The sequence below is a fragment of the Danio rerio genome, chromosome 15 (assembly GCF_052040795.2).
Source record: "Danio rerio strain M-AB ecotype USA chromosome 15, GRCz13ab, whole genome shotgun sequence".
Classification (NCBI taxonomy): domain Eukaryota; kingdom Metazoa; phylum Chordata; class Actinopteri; order Cypriniformes; family Danionidae; genus Danio; species Danio rerio.
The window spans coordinates 47,281,008-47,299,922 of record NC_141035.1 but is presented as its reverse complement, the minus strand read 5'-3'; the positions used below and the strand labels follow the sequence as shown (position 1 = coordinate 47,299,922).

Genomic DNA, 18,915 nt, shown 5'->3' with positions numbered 1-18,915 from the left:
CCAAAGCCAGAAACTGATAGCGAGACGTGACTTTTAAGGGGCTGTTTCATATGGATTTATTAATCATTCTTACTGTTCAGTGAACGCAAACTACCGTAGATTATTAAAGACGCAAACCCCTCACTGCACGACAGCTGCGCGCCTTCAGCAGACCTCCTCATTCCTGCAGCACGAGGGCTTTATGATTGTTTATGAGCGCCAAATGTGGCGGATCTGTTCGGCGAAATATCTGACTGTGTGTCACCGCATCCCTAAGGACTGTTTGGCGAAATATTTGACTGCATATAAAACGACTGAAATGATATAACTAGAGAAATCTCCACTGTGCTGCTGAGTGAGAGAGCACTTCTCACTGAACAGCACAGCAGCAATGACGTAAGCATGCCGAAGCCCGTTTGTGGTGAGAGTGCGGGCCGTCGGGGGAGACGGGAGTGGGGACAAGTGTGCTTTGGCCCGGTTCGAGGCAACTGTACCTAGTGTGAGTACGGCGTTAGGCTGCAGGTGGAGGAAACTGCTGTACTGAACAATACAGTACTGACACATGAGAGTCTATAAAAATCTCCTGTAACACCAAAAAACATAGATTTGTCACTAGTCACTTTTAAAAAAAACAATTGTTGCTATTGCCGAGTCTAGTCTGCATGATTTTAGCCCTGATTTTGACTCGCCGGCAGGTTTTGAGAAATCGCAGACAAATGCCTGAAATCGCAGGCAAATCAGTGCTCATGCATGCGAGTAACAATCACACAGTATGAACTATCAAAGATGCGATCTGAGAGAATCGTCGATGAGTCGCTGAATATCTGGAGCTGCCAGCGATTGAAATCGTGCTGTGTGACATGAGCTTTGACTGTAAATAACATCGGCGATCGCCAATGAGAGAGCATCATCCACTAGTGTGTGTACCTGCAGGCCAGCGGGAGGTTGAGGGAGTAGTTGATTTTCAGTTTATTTGGACCCAATGAAGGAAAAACTAGTGGAGGTTTAACAGGAGTACCTGTGTCTGTTTGACGTTTCATACAGAAAGTTAAAAAAGAAAGTTGAGGAGAAATTGCTAACTCCCTTCAAGCCCAGCTAAGGAAATATGCACATTTTCTACCCCATTAAAGGCTTCTATCTCATTATGTAGTTAATAACAAAAGATATATTACGTGATTTTGGTTGTGAGACGTAGTTTGAACAAAGTTGTCGGCGATTCTTCCTATTTTGAAGTCATGCAATGTGAAAGCCCCTGTCGCCGATCCATCATGCAGTGTAAACAAAGCTGCAACAAAACGCTAGCCTAGATAGTCATGCAGTGTGAAAACATCTGACACGATTACTTTGAAAATCCTGCAGTCTGAACTCGGCATAAGGGGGTCTGAAAAGTCGCTGAACAGTTGGCAACACAGCACCCAAAAATGAACATTTTGTCATTTACTTTCACTTTAATGATTGGGTTTCTTTCTTCTGTTGAACACAAAGATTTAAAATCACCACTGACTCGTATTTTGTTCCTGCTATGATCATAAAATACTAGTCAGTGGTTATTTTAAATCTTTGTGTTCAACAGAAACTCATGAAGGTTTAGAAATACTCGAGTGTGAGTCAATTGAAATTTACACTGTACACTCAACGCAAATTGACACTTTACATGTCTTTTTATGATCCTAATAGAGAAAATGTTGTTTGCTGTAAATAAAATTTACTCTTAAAAATGGCAGCTCTGTTTGGAAGATTTTTGATGTTAAAAATACAGTAGAAACCGTAAAATAAATGTCAAAATTAACAGTTAATACCATATTTCGTCAATTATAGTTTTTAATTTATAGTTTAGTATTATAATACATTATAGTATTTATAATATCTACATTACAGTGCCAAAAGTGTGAAAATACTAAAAATGTTTACTAAAAATACTCAAAATGTTTTATATTCCTCAAAACACCCTGAAATTGGGGGCGCTCTTATATGGTCACCAATGTAAACTGTATGCCATCTGGTGGCCATGTTTGGTACTGCTAATTTTTTGAGAACTTCAAATTTGGTATTTAATTTGTTCAGATATTTAGTTTGGTTTTCTGTGAAATATATATTTAATGCAAAATAATAAAAATTTACATTTATTGTTTTATTACTTTAATAAACTTAACTTTTATTTATAATGTCTATTTTACAAACATTGTCAAAAGTATGGAAATGTAGGAAACATGTTTGGTACTGCGATTCAACCAAATCTTACTGAAAGCTTATTTTGGGAGATATCAACTTCAACTTTGGAATATAATTTATTCAGATATTTACTTTGGTTTTCCTGTGAAATATATATAATTTATGTAATATAATAAAATATACATTCATTGATTTACTGCTTTTATAATGTTATGGGCAAATAACTTTTTCCCAGAGATGGGTTGCGGCTGGAAGGGCATCCGCTGCATAAAAACGTGCTGGATAAGTTGGTGGTTCATTCCGCTGTGGCGACCCTAGATTAAAAAAGGGACTAAGGCGAAAAGAAAATGAATGAGTAAATGAGGCGCATAACTTTTACTTATAATGTAATCTTTACAAACATTGTCAAAAGTATGAAACAAATATGGCTCACATTCCTCAAAACAAACCGAAATTGGGGGCGCTCTTATATAGTCACCAATGTCTAGTGGTCATGCTTGGTACTGCAGTCCAACAAAATCTTAGTGAAAGCTCTTTTTTTTGGAGATATCAACTTTAAATTTGGAATATAATTTGTTCAGATATTTAGCTTTGGTTTTCTGTAAATATATATTTATATATATATATATATATATATATATATATATATATATATATATATATATATATATATATATGTGTGTGTTATGTAATATAATAAAATATACATTAATTGTTTTATTTATTTTATAAACTTAAAGGCACATTACTTTTATTTAATATGTCTACTGTACAAAGATTGTCAAAAGTATGAAAAAAATATGGTTCATATTCCTAAAATTGCACAGAAATTGGGGGCGCTCTTATATAGTCACTGACGTAAACCAATGTAAAATCTAGTGGTCATGTTTGGTACTGCAGTCCAACAAAATCTTAGTGAAAGCTCATTTTTGAGGTATCAACTTCAAATTTGGGATATAATTTGTTCAGAAATTTAGCTTTGTTTTTCTGAGAAATATATGTTTTATATAATATAATAAAATGGTTCACATTCCTAAAAGCGCACAGAAATTGGGGGCGCTCTTATATTGACCTTATTCTCCGCAGATGAGCGGACGCTGCCATTTGAATCTTTTTGGCACGAGACTTCCGGTCTCATTCACTTCCATTCATTTTTATACATTAAAAACCGCTAGTTTCGCTGTTTGATGTTGCAAACTGATATTTCCTTGGTATATTATTCTACTTGGTCTGTATAGTCATGCAAACATTTGTTTGTAGAGCAAGTAGTTTGACCGTTTTTTGCCGTTTATTATTCCTTGTCATTTTTCCCATAGGCGACTGAAACGGAAGTTCTAAGACTATCGCGAAAACAGGCGCACTTCCGCATTTTAGAATAAGGTCAATAGTCACTGATGTCAACCAATGTGGAGTCTAGTGGTCATGTTTGGTACTGCAGTTAAACAAAATCTTAGTGAAAGCTCTTTTTTTGGAGATATCAACTTCGAATTTGAAATATAATTTGTTCAGATATTTAGCTTTGTTTTTCTGTAAAAAAATATATATGTTATGTAATATAATAAAATATACATTAATTGTTTTATTTATTTTATAAACTTAAAGGCACATTACTTTTATTTATTATGTCTACTTTAAAAAGATTGTCAAAAGTATGAACAAATATGTTTCATATTCCTAAAAACGCACAGAAATTGGGGGCGCTCTTACATAGTAACTGATGTAAAAAAAAGTAAAATCTAGTGGTCATGTTCGGTACTGCAGTTAAATAAAATCTTAGTGAAAGCTCAATTTTTGGAGATATCAACTTTAAATTTGGAATATAATTTCTTTAGATATTTATCTTTGGTTTTCTGTGAAATATATATGTTTTGTAATATAATAAAATATACATTTATTGTTTTATCACTTTTATAAACTTAAAGGCACATTACTTATTTGTTATGCCTACTTTATAAAGATTGTCAAAAGTATGAAAAAATATGGTTTATATTGTTAAAAACACAGAAACATGCTCCTATATAGTCACCAATGTAAAATCTAGTGGTCATGTTTGGTACTGCAGTTATTCAAAATCTTAGCAAAAGCTCATTTTTAGAGATATCAACTTCAAGTTTGGAATATAAAGACACATAACTTTTATTTTATTGGACTTTATTTGAACTTTTTAACTTTAACTACAGTCTGACTAGTGTCATCTTTGAAATGAGACCAAGCATTGGTTAAAAAGAACCATAATAACAACATCAAAAACAAAAAAATATAAGTAAAGTTTCATGCAGGGAACTCTTTGAAAGTCAATTTACAGCTATTCATCATATATATATTAAGAAAATGTACTGTTATCGGGGTTACAGATATTTTCTGTAGCATTTAACAGTATTTTACCAATAAAAACACATCTTTATGGTAATACAAGGGTTAAAAATAACTCAATAATTGTGAAACCCAAAGCAAAAGCAGTTGAGATCCTCTGCTATAGACAGCAGCTACAGTACGTGCAGTGCATTATTTGACACAAGCAGGGCATTATAGATCGAACGGCTGTTGGTTTAATGATGTTCGGTTGCGTTTGACTGTCTTTTTGTTGTAAGTGACATCAACAAACCAATCTATAATGCTGTACTGATGCCCAATAATGCTTCATATATTAGACTCACACCTACGAAGCATTAGCAGTATGAACGTATAAAGTGTTATGGGACACTATTACTCCAAAAATAAACAGAATTAGCGGGATTTAACAAATCAAACATGAGCGAAGGGCTGCACGCTTGCGTTAGAAATGCAGATGTCTAGCCATGTTGTCTATTTTTTGATTGAGATGTTGTCTGTGCCAGTGGCCTTGAGCTTCTCTCTCTCTCTCTGTCTATATGAATGTGTCTCCAGTGGTTGCGTTGTCATACTGTCATATTGTTTGCCCCTCCCCCAGAGAGTTCCACGTATTCTGACTCCGCCTCTCATCCCGCCCCCTCCTCTAGCTCACCTTCTCGGAAGCCATGAGAAACAAAGCCCGCCTGTCAATCACGGGCAGCCTGGGGGAAAATGGGCGTGTCCTGACGCCAGACTGCCCTAAGGCCGTGCACTCTGGCCCCTCCTACCGACATGGCCCCGCCCTCGCCGTGGTGTCCTCCGACCTCCCATAGAAACCAAAAACTCACCTTGTGCCTTAAACCATCTTATCCGAAGTTCAGAAACACGCCGGCTTGCGCTTCCCAGGGATTTGGACCTGAAAAGAAAAACAATTCAGCCCTCGGGAGGAAAAAACAGACAAAAAAAAAAGACGTCAAAAATTGTAAACAAACACTGAGATGAACGTTTTGACGCAGTCGAGCATCAAGGATCCGTGATGCCTTAACTGAAGCCTTTGGGGAGAAAAAAACAACAACATTGAGATGAAAAAAAAATCACGTAGAAGACCAGATAACTGTACATGTAAAGACATTAGCTGCGCTTCCCTGTTCAGCATTATTAGACGTATTAACTCACAACAGAACGACGCATTTGGTCCACTAGCTGTATTTACTAAACCGTATGTAGATATTCTCTCAGGAGCCATCCGAGGAGGACAACGACGTTCATTTTGGGAGAGGAAAAAAGTGGGAGCCGCTTGCTTTTTTGTTTTATTTTATTTGTATCTTTTCGGGACTGAATTGTAAATAGACCAGTAGTAAAAGCTGAACACGATTCTTTTATAAAGCATCTTAGGTAATAATTCATTGCAATAATGACCATAGGGAGAGACCTGACTTGTAATTAAGAGACCTTTTATAAAACACACAAGTATTATTATTATATCTACAGAAACAAATCTATATAATAGAGGGACTAAAAACAGCACCGTTTGCGTGTGAGACCATGGCATCTGTTCTGTTAACAATTGTTTTTGATAACTGATGTAACGCAGTGTGTGTTCGTGTCTTTGTCTTTAATGAATGTCCACGCATTTCACCGTTCGCACAAACACACATGTACACACACACGGACACGCGAGCGTATGTGAACGCCGCACCGCATCATCACAGCAGGATCACACACACCGACTCCTGACTCTCACGTTTGGTGTTTGGTTTTGTTTTCTTTTGCTTTTCTCTTTGTACCCACCAATTCAAATAAAACTGGAACATTTATACTATAAATCATTGTTTTTATTTGCGTGTTGAACAAAGGCTGATGCCACTGAGGTTATTGAATTAGAATTTTAAAGGTAGAGTTCGACCAGTTATATGATTTACCGACACAATCTCAAGGCAATTCGTAACTTTTAGATTTAGTGGCTAATTTGTATGAATTCGTACAATCTAACTCGTACACTTTAATACGATTTGCTCATCACCCAATGACTGTTGGGGTTAGGGGTGGGGTTGAGTGCCACCCAAGCGGCAACCTCCCGCTCTCTCTCAGTAGGCCAATACGGAAGTAACTAAAACTGCAATTCATCCGAAATTCCGCTAGTCCTGGCCGCTCCTGGCTCCAAAACAGAGCAAATTTCAATTGAGCCCACTGTTAGAATGGCCAACTTTACAGCAGAAAAAAAGGTGTTTACAGCCTGGTACAAAAAAAAGATTTTGGTTAATACAGCTAATATTACCCTTCATGACAACTGTGAGGGGGGTGAATTTTTTAATAACTCATCCGTTTCCTTTATATTAAGTTATATTAAGTTTGCATAATTAAGGGCGTGGTCACTTGAGTGACAGCTAGGTCTCGTTGGTCGCCGTCACGTCACCTCAGCTGAATCCTGCAGATTAGCCACTGAACTCGGCATATTTATCGTATTTCTTTGTTGTTTTATGTGGCTTTATACAGTCAACTGCCTTTTGGTATTGTTTCCTACAATTATTAGATGGCATGGTATGCTGAGTGCACTTAATTGTGCTCACAAACCGTTCACGTGGCCTTCGTTTCCCATGTGAGTAAAGTTATATACTTATATACCATCTCTATACATGTATTTGTTTTATTTAAGATCATTTATCGTTTATATTTATATTTAGAGCTGTAATGCACTCCAGAATCTGTCAGACTGATTAGCTGTAGGCTGTAAATCAGTCATCTGAAGTGTTGTCATACAGTGTTATGCTGGATTTCATTAATAGTCTTACATTAACTAACACAGACTATATCTGTAGTGTTTTGATGTAATTCGCGTTTTCCTCCTGTTGAAAAAAATGTCATAAGAACAATGTTTAGTGGCTCAATGTATTACAGCAGTGTTTTTAAAAGACTAAACACTTATTAGACTAAAGTCTAAACACTTTATTGATATAGTGTACAACCAAGCACAAGTGGTCAGAATACAAACGAGTCACAAGTGATAAAGTATTAAGCGGTCTCCCAAAGTAAACCAGGTGTCTGAACCAGGTCCAACCTAAATGCAGCATGCGTCTGTAGCTCCGCTCACTCTCCGCCTCTTTGCCCATGTTTGGTATCCCGCCGTCGGCGTGATGACGCGGGAACAAAATGGCGACGGTTGGCCGCGCCTACTTGTGGCTTCTTTTGCGCTCTTTAGAAACCTATGGGTGACGTCACGGATACTACGTCCATATATTTTACAGTCTATGGTGCCACCACTCCTTTTTAAAATCGTACATTTTTGAACGACTGAACTTGTACGAATTCGCCACTAAACTGACAAAACGTAAAATACTTACGTTTTCTCGTGAGATCAGGCTGGATTTACTCACCCTAATGTCATTCAAAGAGCGGCACGTCGGCTCAGCGGTCCCCAGCTGGGTCAGTCGGCATTTCTGTGTGGAGTTTGCATGTTCTCCCCCTGCTGGTGTGGGTTTTCTCCAGGTGCTCCGGTTTCCCCCTCAGTCCAAACATATGCACATTATAGGTGAATTGAATAAATTAAATTGGCTGTGATGCATGAGATTGTGTGAATGTGAGAGTGTATGGGTGTTTCCCAGTACTGGGCATCTGCTGCATAAAACTTATGCTGGAATAGTTGGTGGTTCATTCCGCTGTGGCGACCCCTGATAAATAAGGGACCAAGCCCAAGGAAAATGAATAAATGAATATCATCCAAGCCCTGTTTGCTAACTGTTGATACCCAAAATAAATAAATAAATAAACAAACAAACACAATGATGCATTTTGGTTAGTTTTAATTAGAGAACATATTCATACTAGTATTCAGCTAGTGACAATAATAGGCCTAACTAGGTTAATTATATGTTTATTTGGCAAGTTATTAGACAATCAAAATATATATATGAAGAGTTCAGATGCAAAAGCCTCTAAATCCATCAGAACTCTTGTCTTGTAATTGAGCATTTTCTATCAGGCTCTTTCTGTTTCTTTTTATATATAATGATAAGGTTTTTAGCTGGTAAATAAAATAACTTTTTTCATAAGTATCACTTTAGACAATTCTTTGTTTTTTTAACAAATTAGATTTTCTTTTGCGTCAAAACCAGCTGAATCCACGTCTGCTGTTTATGCAAAAACCTCCAAATCCACCTATTGAGACAAGACAGTGTAATTAGTTGAAAAACTAGAGATTATTCAATCAAACATAAAACACATACACAAAGCACCTAAAATTAACAATACATCTGTTAAGTAAGTGGCGGTTCATTCCGCTGTGAAAAACCAGAGAAAAAGCAGAAGGAAAATGAATGAATGAAATCTGTCAGTGAGTGCATTAATCAATAACATTAATACTGACATGAATTAAATCTGAACAATCTGTTGTCATTTCTGATATTTAGGATTTAGATTTAATGTAAGTAGAGCAAGGTAAACATTGTAAACTAAGCTAGGTAGATTCAAATATTGTAGTTTAAAACATTGTGATGCTAATTTCATATATCAATCTGATGCTGTTTTAACATTAAGGTATTCAATTGACATCAAATCGATTAGCATTTTTAACGTTTTTGACGTCCATGATAGATGTCAATTTGATGCATTTTAAAAGTTTTTTTTTTAAACCTATATAAAATTAAAATTTGATGCTGTTTAGACATCAAGCTAGTCAACTGACATTAAATTGATTAGCATTTTCATGTTTTTTGAATGCCAATATTAAATGCCAATTTGATGCTGTTTTAACATCAAGGCAATCAATTAACATCAAATCGATTTACATGTTTGACGCCAATGTTAGATGTCAATTTGATGGCGTTTTGATATCCAGATAGTCAACTGACATCAAATCAATTTGCATTCTTAACGTGTTCTTGATGCCATTATTAAAAGTCAATTGACAACGTTGATGTTGTAACAACATTAAATTTCCGTCAAATTGATTTTTTTTTTGACGCCAATGTTAGATGTCAATATGATGCTATTTTGACATCCAGGTTGTCAATTTCCATCTAATATTGGCATCATAAACACGTCAAAAGTGCAAATAGATATGATGTCAATTAGAGATTATTCAATCAAACATAAAACACATACACAAAGCACCTAAAATTAAAAATACATCTGTTAAGTAAGTGGCGGTTCATTCCGCTGTGATAAACCAGAGAAAAATCAGTAGGAAAATGAATGAATGAAATCTGTCAGTGAGTGCATTAATCAATAACATAAAAACTGACATGAATTAAATCTGAACAATCTGTTGTCATTTCTGATATTTAGGATTTAGATTTAATGTAAGTAGAGCAAGGTAAACATTGTAAACTAAGCTAGGTAGATTTAAATATTGTAGTTTAAAACATTGTGATGCTAATTTCATATATCAATCTGATGCTGTTTTAACATTAAGGTATTCAATTGACATCAAATCGATTAGCATTTTTAACGTTTTTGACGTCCATGTTAGATGTCAACTTGATGCATTTTAAAAGTTTTTTTTTTAAACCTATATAAAATTTAAATTTGATGCTGTTTTGACATCAAGGTAGTCAACTGACATTAAATTGATTAGCATTTTCATGTTTTTTGAATGCCAATATTGGATGCCAATTTGATGCCGTTTTAACATCAAGGCAGTCAATTAACATCAAATCGATTAACATGTTTGACGCCAATGTTAGATGTCAATTTGATGGCGTTTTGATATCCAGATAGTCAACCAACATCAAATCAATTTGCATTTTTGACTTGTTCTTGATGCCATTATTAAAAGTCAATTGACAACGTTGATGTTGTAACAACATTAAATTTCCGTCAAATTGATTTTTTTTTTGACGCCAATGTTAGATGTTAATATGATGCTATTTTGACATCCAGGTGTTCAATTTCCATCTAATATTGGCATCAAAAACACGTCAAAAGTGCAAATTGATATGATCAATTAGAGATTATTCAACCAAACATAAAACACATACACAAAGCACCTAAAATTAACAATACATCTGTTAAGTAAGTGGCGGTTCATTCCGCTGTGATAAACCAGAGAAAAAGCAGAAGGAAAATGAATGAATGAAATCTGTCAGTGAGTGCATTAATCAATAACATTAATACTGACATGAATTAAATCTGAACAATCTGTTGTCATTTCTGATATTTAGGATTTAGATTTAATGTAAGTAGAGCAAGGTAAACATTGTAAACTAAGCTAGGTAGATTCAAATATTGTACTTTAAAACATTGTGATGCTAATTTCATATATCAATCTGATGCTGTTTTAACATTAAGGTATTCAATTGACATCAAATCGATTTGCATTTTTAACGTTTTTGACGTCATTGTTAGATGTCAATTTGATGGCATTTTGACATCCAGATAGTCAACTGACATCAAATCAATTTGCATTCTTGACGTGTTTTTGATGCCATTATTAAAAGTCAATTGACAACGTTGATGTTGTAACAACATTAAATTTCCGTCAAATTGATTTTTTTTTTGACGCCAATGTTAGATGTTAATATGATGCTATTTTGACATCCAGGTTGTCAATTTTCATCTAATATTGGCATCAAAAACACGTCAAAAGTGCAAATTGATATGATCAATTAGAGATTATTCAACCAAACATAAAACACATACACAAACCACCTAAAATTAACAATACATCTGTTAAGTAAGTGGCGGTTCATTCCGCTGTGATAAACCAGAGAAAAAGCAGAAGGAAAATGAATGAATGAAATCTGTCAGTAAGTGCATTAATCAATAACATTAATACTGACATGAATTAAATCTGAACAATCTGTTGTCATTTCTGATATTTAGGATTTAGATTTAATGTAAGTAGAGCAAGGTAAACATTGTAAACTAAGCTAGGTAGATTCAAATATTGTAGTTTAAAACATCGTGAAACACCAATATCTGTGCATTTTCCATTAATAATAAAAGCTTATCAGACATATAGCTAATATGAAGCAGGCTAATATAAATGTATAGTTTTATAGATATATATATATATATATATATATATATATATATATATATATATATATATATATATATATATATATATATATATATATATTTTTTTTTTTTTTTTTTTTTTTTTATAGTTTACATAAGCAGATAAATCACAAGGTGGGCCTACTTGGCAAAAAGGGGATGTCCCTCAGACAATTTTGGAAACTTGCATCTAAACTCATATTTAATAAAATTTGATATTGTGGTGGCAAAATGGCAATGGTTGGTGATATTAACGTCCTGTTTGTGGCACATTAGTGTATGCGAGGGGGTAAACTTTTCAAGATGGGTGGTGAACATGATGGTCATTTTGAAGTCGGCCATCTTGGATCCAACTTTTGTTTTTTCAATAGGAAGAGGGTCATGTGACACATCAAACTTATTGGGAATTTCACAGGAAAAACAGTAAATATACAAGATGTGCAGCACCTGAAACTACGGATACTGGAAGCCTGTGCTGGCATTTCTCCTGCAGTGTTGCTGTCAGTGTGTGAAGAGTGGGAGAAGAGCGTTGCATTGACAATCCAACACAATGTGCGGCACATTGAACACATTTTATAAGTGGTCAGAAACTTGTAAATAACCCATGAAAGAATAAAGTAAAGGTAAAACCAAGCACAACATTGTTTTTCTTATGAAATTCCCAATAAGTTTGAACTATCACATGACCCTCTTCCTATAGAAAAAACAAAAGATGGATCCAAGATGGCCGACTTCAAAATGGCCACTATGGTCACCACCCATCTTGAAAAGTTTGCCCCCTCACATACATTAATGTGCCACAAACAGGCATTAATATCACCAACCATTCCCATTTTATTAAGGTGTATCCAAATAAACGGCCTACCCTGTAAATTTGAATGTTTTTCATTTTTTTTTAATGATTTTCACAGACAAACAAGCACAGATGTAGTGGAGAAAGACAGTGGCTAGGTTTACATGGACGTCAGTAATCTCATTATTAGCCAAATTATTAATTTGTCGACCTTAACTGCAGTTTGGATCTGCAGTTGTTAATTTTGCAGTTTTGGATTTGCACCTGTGAATCGATTCAGTTGTTCCGAAACAGAGATTACAATTGTTACATTGTTGCTCTTTGCTCTTGGAGCGGTTCGCTTTCACACTGCAAAGTTTCTAATCGGACCAAAAGAGCTAAAACAAGTCACGTGCGAGTAAACTCTCCTCACATTGGTCAGAGTGTCAGGGTTTATTTTGCAGCGTCCCGCTCAGCTGTCAGGAGAGATGGTGGTTTGGTGGTGATTGACAGGGTGCGCGCGCGACGTGTCTGAGGAGAGATGCCTCCGCAAACTCCGCGATGACATCACATTCGCTGCGCGCACTCAAGCGAACAAGTGGACGCGTCGAGTATAAACAAGGCTTGAGAAGGGTGCGCGACGATGACTATTTGAGGACCGGGAGGGAGATGCGAGATTACCTGGAGATTACTCGTTTGCGGGCATCCGGAGACTCGCGAAACTTCCCGCCATACTCATAATTCTCTCTTCATATAGCCGTAAGCCTATTACATATCCATAAAACACTGTGATATAACCGCGCTCGGATCGGATCGCTTTCTCACTGCAATCGAACCGCCCCAGGGTTCGTTTCAATCGAGCCGAGACCATCTCACTCAAGCGATCTCGGAGCGATTACTTTGGCGTGGAACAGAGCGCGATTGCACTGTTCACATATGCCAAACGAACCGCGCTAACTGGCCAATCGACACACGTTCCGAAACAAAAGTGTAGGTGTGAAAGCACCCTCAGATACACTTAGCAGGTGCAGAGAATAGTGTCAGAAAGCGTGTGTATAGACTATACACAAAATGCGGTGAAAATCCTACACGACGGTAATAGTTTGATTGCGATGTTCACACTCAGAGAGCAGCATTTACAGCGGATCTTTCAGTTCATAATATTGTAGTGATGTTAACGTACTGTAAACTCAGTAACTAAATCATTTTGACTAAGGTCTGTCTTTAAACATTGAAAGCGTACTGCTGACGATACGAACTTACTTTGCCATCTAAATAAACAAACAAAGACCACTGATCGATCACTTACCAAATCTGTAGAGACAGGACAATCAACACCAACTGAAGATGCGTCTTTTTTTAAAAAGGAGACGAGCGGAAAATCCAGATTTTCACCATTTCCAGATGCGAAAGGCTCCCGGGTAAAAAGTGTTCCTTACAAACACATTTCTGTTGTGTGCTAGCAGACCACGGTAGTCCACATAAGAGTCCAGCTGCGCTCTCAGAGCAGGGAAATGGAAACAAAACCATCACGTTTCATTTCTGCTGCAACACTGAAACCCACTGAAACTGTTTGGGCTTATGTTATATATACGTTATATATAACTATTTTAAAACAGGACATTATTTTAAAGTGTTACTAAAAAGCTAATGTATTGCATGTAAATATTTGTGAAATTTACTAGACTAAATCCAAAATCTTCTAACTTATTGACCAGCATAGACCCATTGTAAAAATGACTTAAAACCTATTACACCTAAAACCCAAGTCATTCTCCTTCAGCTTAGTCCCTAATTCATCAGGGGTCGCCACAGCGGAATGAACTGCCAACTATTCCAACATATGTTTTATGCAGCGCATGCCCTTCCAGCCGCAACCCATTACTGGAAAACACCCATACACTCTCACATTCACACACACTCATACACTACAGCCAATTTAGTTTATTCAATTCACCTTTAGTGCATGTGTTTGGACTGTGGGGGAAACTGGAGCACCCGGAGGAAACCCATGCTAACACTGGGAGAACATGCAAACTCCTCACAGAGAAGTCTAATGGCTCAGCCGGAGCTCAAACTAGTGACCTTTTTGCTGTGAGGCCACAGTGCTAACCACTGAGCCACCATGTTGCACATTATAAATATATATATATATATATTATTTTACTGTCACTGTCAAATATTTCACTGCCATTTAATCGCTGTCATATTGTATTCAGTGTAAAAATAAAACATACAAACCATATTTCACAACACACATTTCTCCCAAGAAAGAAAACCCATCAAAAAAGCATTAAAACTCAAGAACACCTAATCTTTTAAAATAAATAAGAAGAAATGACCCCAGTATTCTTTCTCTCAAGATGTCTGAGGTATAACCCAGGCTTTATAAGCCTCGATAGACTGCATTGAAGAAAAAGAAAGACTTCTGGCTCATTCTCACTTACAGACACACACATCTGAGGCTCTCCATCATCAGGGAGGATCCGCTTCGCTCTGGAGATCTCCACTTCATCAGACATCCCAGTTTTCTGCGCTCGTTTTCTCTTTCCCAGATTGCTGGCGCTTCAATCCCGCAGGCTTTATGCGGACTAACACAAACACTTCTGTTAGTGCGCTTCAAATATTACACATGAAAGATGAATATCATTGCTAGAGCAGTAGCTTAAAAATATGTCCTCATACGTGTCAAAAATCAATGAGGACAGTCATGTAATTGTTTTTATGTGTTTTTAGACACCAGTGTTACAGTAGATGTTAATTTGATGCCGTTTTGACATCAAGGTTGTTAATTGACACCAAATTAATTTGCATTTTTGACGTTTTTGATGTTAAAATTACATGAAATTAATTAGCATTTTTGACGTCAATGTTAGATGTCAATTTGACGCTATTTTGACATCAAGGTTGTCAACTGAAAAACGGCATTAAATTGACGTCAAATCGATTTGCATTTTGTGTTTTTTAATGCCAATATTAGATGCCTTTTTGACATCAAGGTTGTTAATTGACATCTAATAATGGCGTTAAAAAACACGTCAAAGATGCAAATCGATTTTTGACGCCATCATTAGATGTCAATTAACAACACTGATGTTAAAACGGCATCAAATTTACATCAAATCGTTACGCATTTTAAATGTGTTTTGGAAACCTATATTACATGTAAATTTGATGCCGTTTTGAAATCAAGGTAGTCAACTGACATCAAATCGATTTACATGTTTGACGTCAATGTTAGATATCAATTTGATGGCGTTTTGATATCCAGATAGTCAACTGACATCAAATCAATTAGCATTTTTAAACTTGTTTTTGATGCTATTATTAAAAGTCAATTGACAACATTGATGTTGTAATGACATTAAATTGACGTCAAATTGATTTGTTGACACCAATGTTAGATGTCAATTTGACGCTATTTTGACATAAAGGTTGTCACCTGAAAAACGGCATTAAATTGACGTCAAATTGATTTGTTGACACCAATGTTAGATGTCAATTTGACGCTATTTTGACATAAAGGTTGTCACCTGAAAAACGGCATTAAATTGACGTCAAATTGATTTGTTGACACCAATGTTAGATGTCAATTTGACGCTATTTTGACATAAAGGTTGTCACCTGAAAAACGGCATTAAATTGACGTCAAATCGATTTGCATTTTGGGTTTTTTAATGCCAATATTAGATGCCAATTTGATGCCTTTTTGACATCAAGGTTGTTAATTGACATCTAATAATGGCGTCAAAAAACACGTCAAAGATGCAAATCGATTTTTGACGCATTTTGACGCCATCATTAGATGTCAATTAACAACATTGATGTTAAAACGGCATCAAATTTACATCAAATCGTTACGCATTTTAAATGTGTTTTGGAAACCTATATTACATGTAAATTTGATGCCGTTTTGAAATCAAGGTAGTCAACTGACATCAAATCGATTTACATGTTTGACGTCAATGTTAGATATCAATTTGATGGCGTTTTGATATCCAGATAGTCAACTGACATCAATTCAATTTGCATTTTTGACTTTTTTTTGATGCTATTATTAAAAGTCAATTGACAACATTGATGTTGTAATGACATTAAATTGACGTCAAATTGATTTGTTGACACCAATGTTAGATGTCAATTTAATGCTATTTTGACATAAAGGTTGTCACCTGAAAAACGGCATTAAATTGACGTCAAATCGATTTGCATTTTGGGTTTTTTAATGCCAATATTAGATGCCAATTTGACATCAAGGTTGTTAATTGACATCTAATAATGGCGTCAAAAAACACGTCAAAGATGCAAATCGATTTTTGACGCATTTTGACGCCATCATTAGATGTCAATTAACAACATTGATGTTAAAACGGCATCAAATTTACATCAAATCGTTACGCATTTTAAATGTGTTTTGGAAACCTATATTACATGTAAATTTGATGCCGTTTTGAAATCAAGGTAGTCAACTGACATCAAATCGATTTACATGTTTGACGTCAATGTTAGATATCAATTTGATGGCGTTTTGATATCCAGATAGTCAACTGACATCAATTCAATTTGCATTTTTGACTTTTTTTTGATGCTATTATTAAAAGTCAATTGACAACGTTGATGTTGTAATGACATTAAATTGACGTCAAATTGATTTGTTGACACCAATGTTAGATGTCAATTTAATGCTATTTTGACATCCAGGCTGTGAATTTCTATCTAATATTGGCATCATAAACACGTCAAAAGTGCAAATCGATATGATGTCAATTTGATGCCGTTTTAACATCAAGGTTGTTAACTGAAAAACGGCATTAAATCGACATCAAATCAATTTGCATTTTAAACGTTTTTTTATTTATTTTTTAAAACCTATATAAAATTTAAATTTGATGCCGTTTTGACATCAAGGTAGTCAACTGACATTAAATTGATTAGCATTTTCATGTGTTTCTTAATGCCAATCTTAGATGTCAATTTGATGCTGTTTTAACATCAAAGCAGACAATTAACGTTGTATCGTTTTACATTTTTGACGTCAATGTTAGATGTCAATTTGATTGCATTTTGACATCCAGATAGTCAACTGACATCAAATCAATTTGCATTTTTGACTTGTTTTTGATGCTATTAGTAAAAGTCAGTTGGAAACGTTGATGTTAAAATGGCATTGAATTGACATCAAATTGATTTGCATTCTTGACGCCAATGTTAGATGTTAATATGATGCTATTTTGACATCCAGGCTGTCAATTTCCATCTAATATTGGCATCATAAACACGTCAAAAGTGCAAATCGATATGATGTCAATTTGATGCCGTTTTAACATCAAGGTTGTCAACTAAAAAACGGCATTAAATGGACATCAAATCAATTTGCATTTTAAACGATTTTTTTTTACCTATATAAAATGTAAATTTGATGCAGTTTTGACATTAAGGTAATCAACTGACATTAAATTGATTAGCATTTTCATGTGATTTTAATGCCAATATTAGATGCCAATTTGATGCCTTTTTGACATCAAGGTAGTCTATTAACGTCAAATCGATTAACATTTTTGACGACAATGACAGATGTCAATTTGAGGGCGTTTTGACTTCCAGATAGTTAACTGACATTAAATCAATTTGCATTTTTGACATGTTCTTGATGCCATTATTAAATCTGAATTGACAACCTTGTATTGGCAATAAATTAACGTCAAATTGATTGCATTTTTGACAACAAAGTTAGATGTCAATCTAATGCCTTTTTAACATCAAGGTTGTGACTTGACATTAAATTGATTAGCATTTTTGACGTTTTTGATGCCATTTTTAGAAATCAATTGACAATCTTGATGTTAAAACGCCATCAAATTGACATCAAGGTTGTCAGTTGATATCTGATAATGGTGACAAAAACACATTAAAAATGCAAATCGATTTGATGTTAAAACGCCATCAAATTTACATCAAATCATTACGTATTTTTGACATGTTTTTGAAGCTAAATTCAGAGATCAATCTGATGCTGTTTTAACATCAAGGTATTCAATTGACATCAAATCGATTAGCATTTTTAACGTTTTTGACGTCATTGTTAGATGTCAATTTGATAGCGTTGTGACATCAAGGCAGTCAATTGACAGAATCGATTTGTATTTTTGACGCCAAAGTTAGATGTCAATCTGATGACTTTTTTACCAAGGTAGACTATTAACGTCAAATCTATTTGCATTTTTGATGGCAATGTTGGATGTAAATTTCTTAGTGTTTTGACATCAGTGTAGTCAATTGACATCAAATCAATTTGCATTTTTGACATGTTTTTGATCCCATTATTAAATGTCAACTGACAACCTTGATGTTAAAATGGCATTAAATTAACGTCAAATTGATTTGCATTTTTGACGTCAATGTTAGATGTCAATCTAATGCCTTTTCAACATCAAGGTAGTGACTTGACATTAAATCGATTTGCATTTTTGACGTGTTTTTGATGCCATTATTAGATGTCAATTGACAACCCTGATGTTAAAACGCCATCAAATTCACATCAAATCGTTACGCACTTTTTAATTGACGCTAAATTCAGATATCAATCTGATGCTGTTTTAACATCAAGGTATTCAAATGACATCAAATCGATTTGCATTTTTTACGTTTTTGACGTCAATGTTAGATGTCGATTTGATGGCGTGTGA

At 35.2% G+C, this 18,915-nt stretch overlaps 2 protein-coding genes across 12 annotated transcripts in view; one reads left to right on the top strand and one right to left on the bottom strand.

Annotated features, from left to right (window-relative positions):
- Positions 1–18,915, top strand: part of gria4a (glutamate receptor, ionotropic, AMPA 4a) — an 877,747-nt gene that overhangs the window by 214,453 nt on the left and 644,379 nt on the right. For 7 of the 9 annotated variants that reach the window (XR_015508478.1, XR_015508477.1, XM_087282680.1 and 4 more), the window contains one exon: positions 5,130–6,287. The exons of 1 other annotated variant lie outside the window; for it this stretch is intronic. Coding sequence is in view for 3 of the 8 variants with exons in the window: in XM_087282677.1 (XP_087138803.1) it covers positions 5,130–5,294 (165 nt within the window). In the remaining 5 variants the exon portion in view is untranslated. 9 annotated transcript variants of the gene reach the window in all.
- msantd4 (Myb/SANT-like DNA-binding domain containing 4 with coiled-coils) overlaps positions 8,246–18,915 on the bottom strand; it is an 85,769-nt gene continuing 75,099 nt past the window's right edge. Inside the window, exons 4-5 of one of the 3 annotated variants that reach the window (XR_015509921.1) lie at positions 14,677–14,820; positions 8,246–8,616 (exon numbers count right to left, since the gene is read on the bottom strand). The gene's annotated coding sequence lies outside the window, so the exon portion shown is untranslated. Of the gene's footprint in view, positions 8,617–14,584; positions 14,821–18,915 lie in introns of those variants that run through there. The other 2 variants (XR_015509922.1, XM_087284754.1) reach the window with 2 other exon arrangements.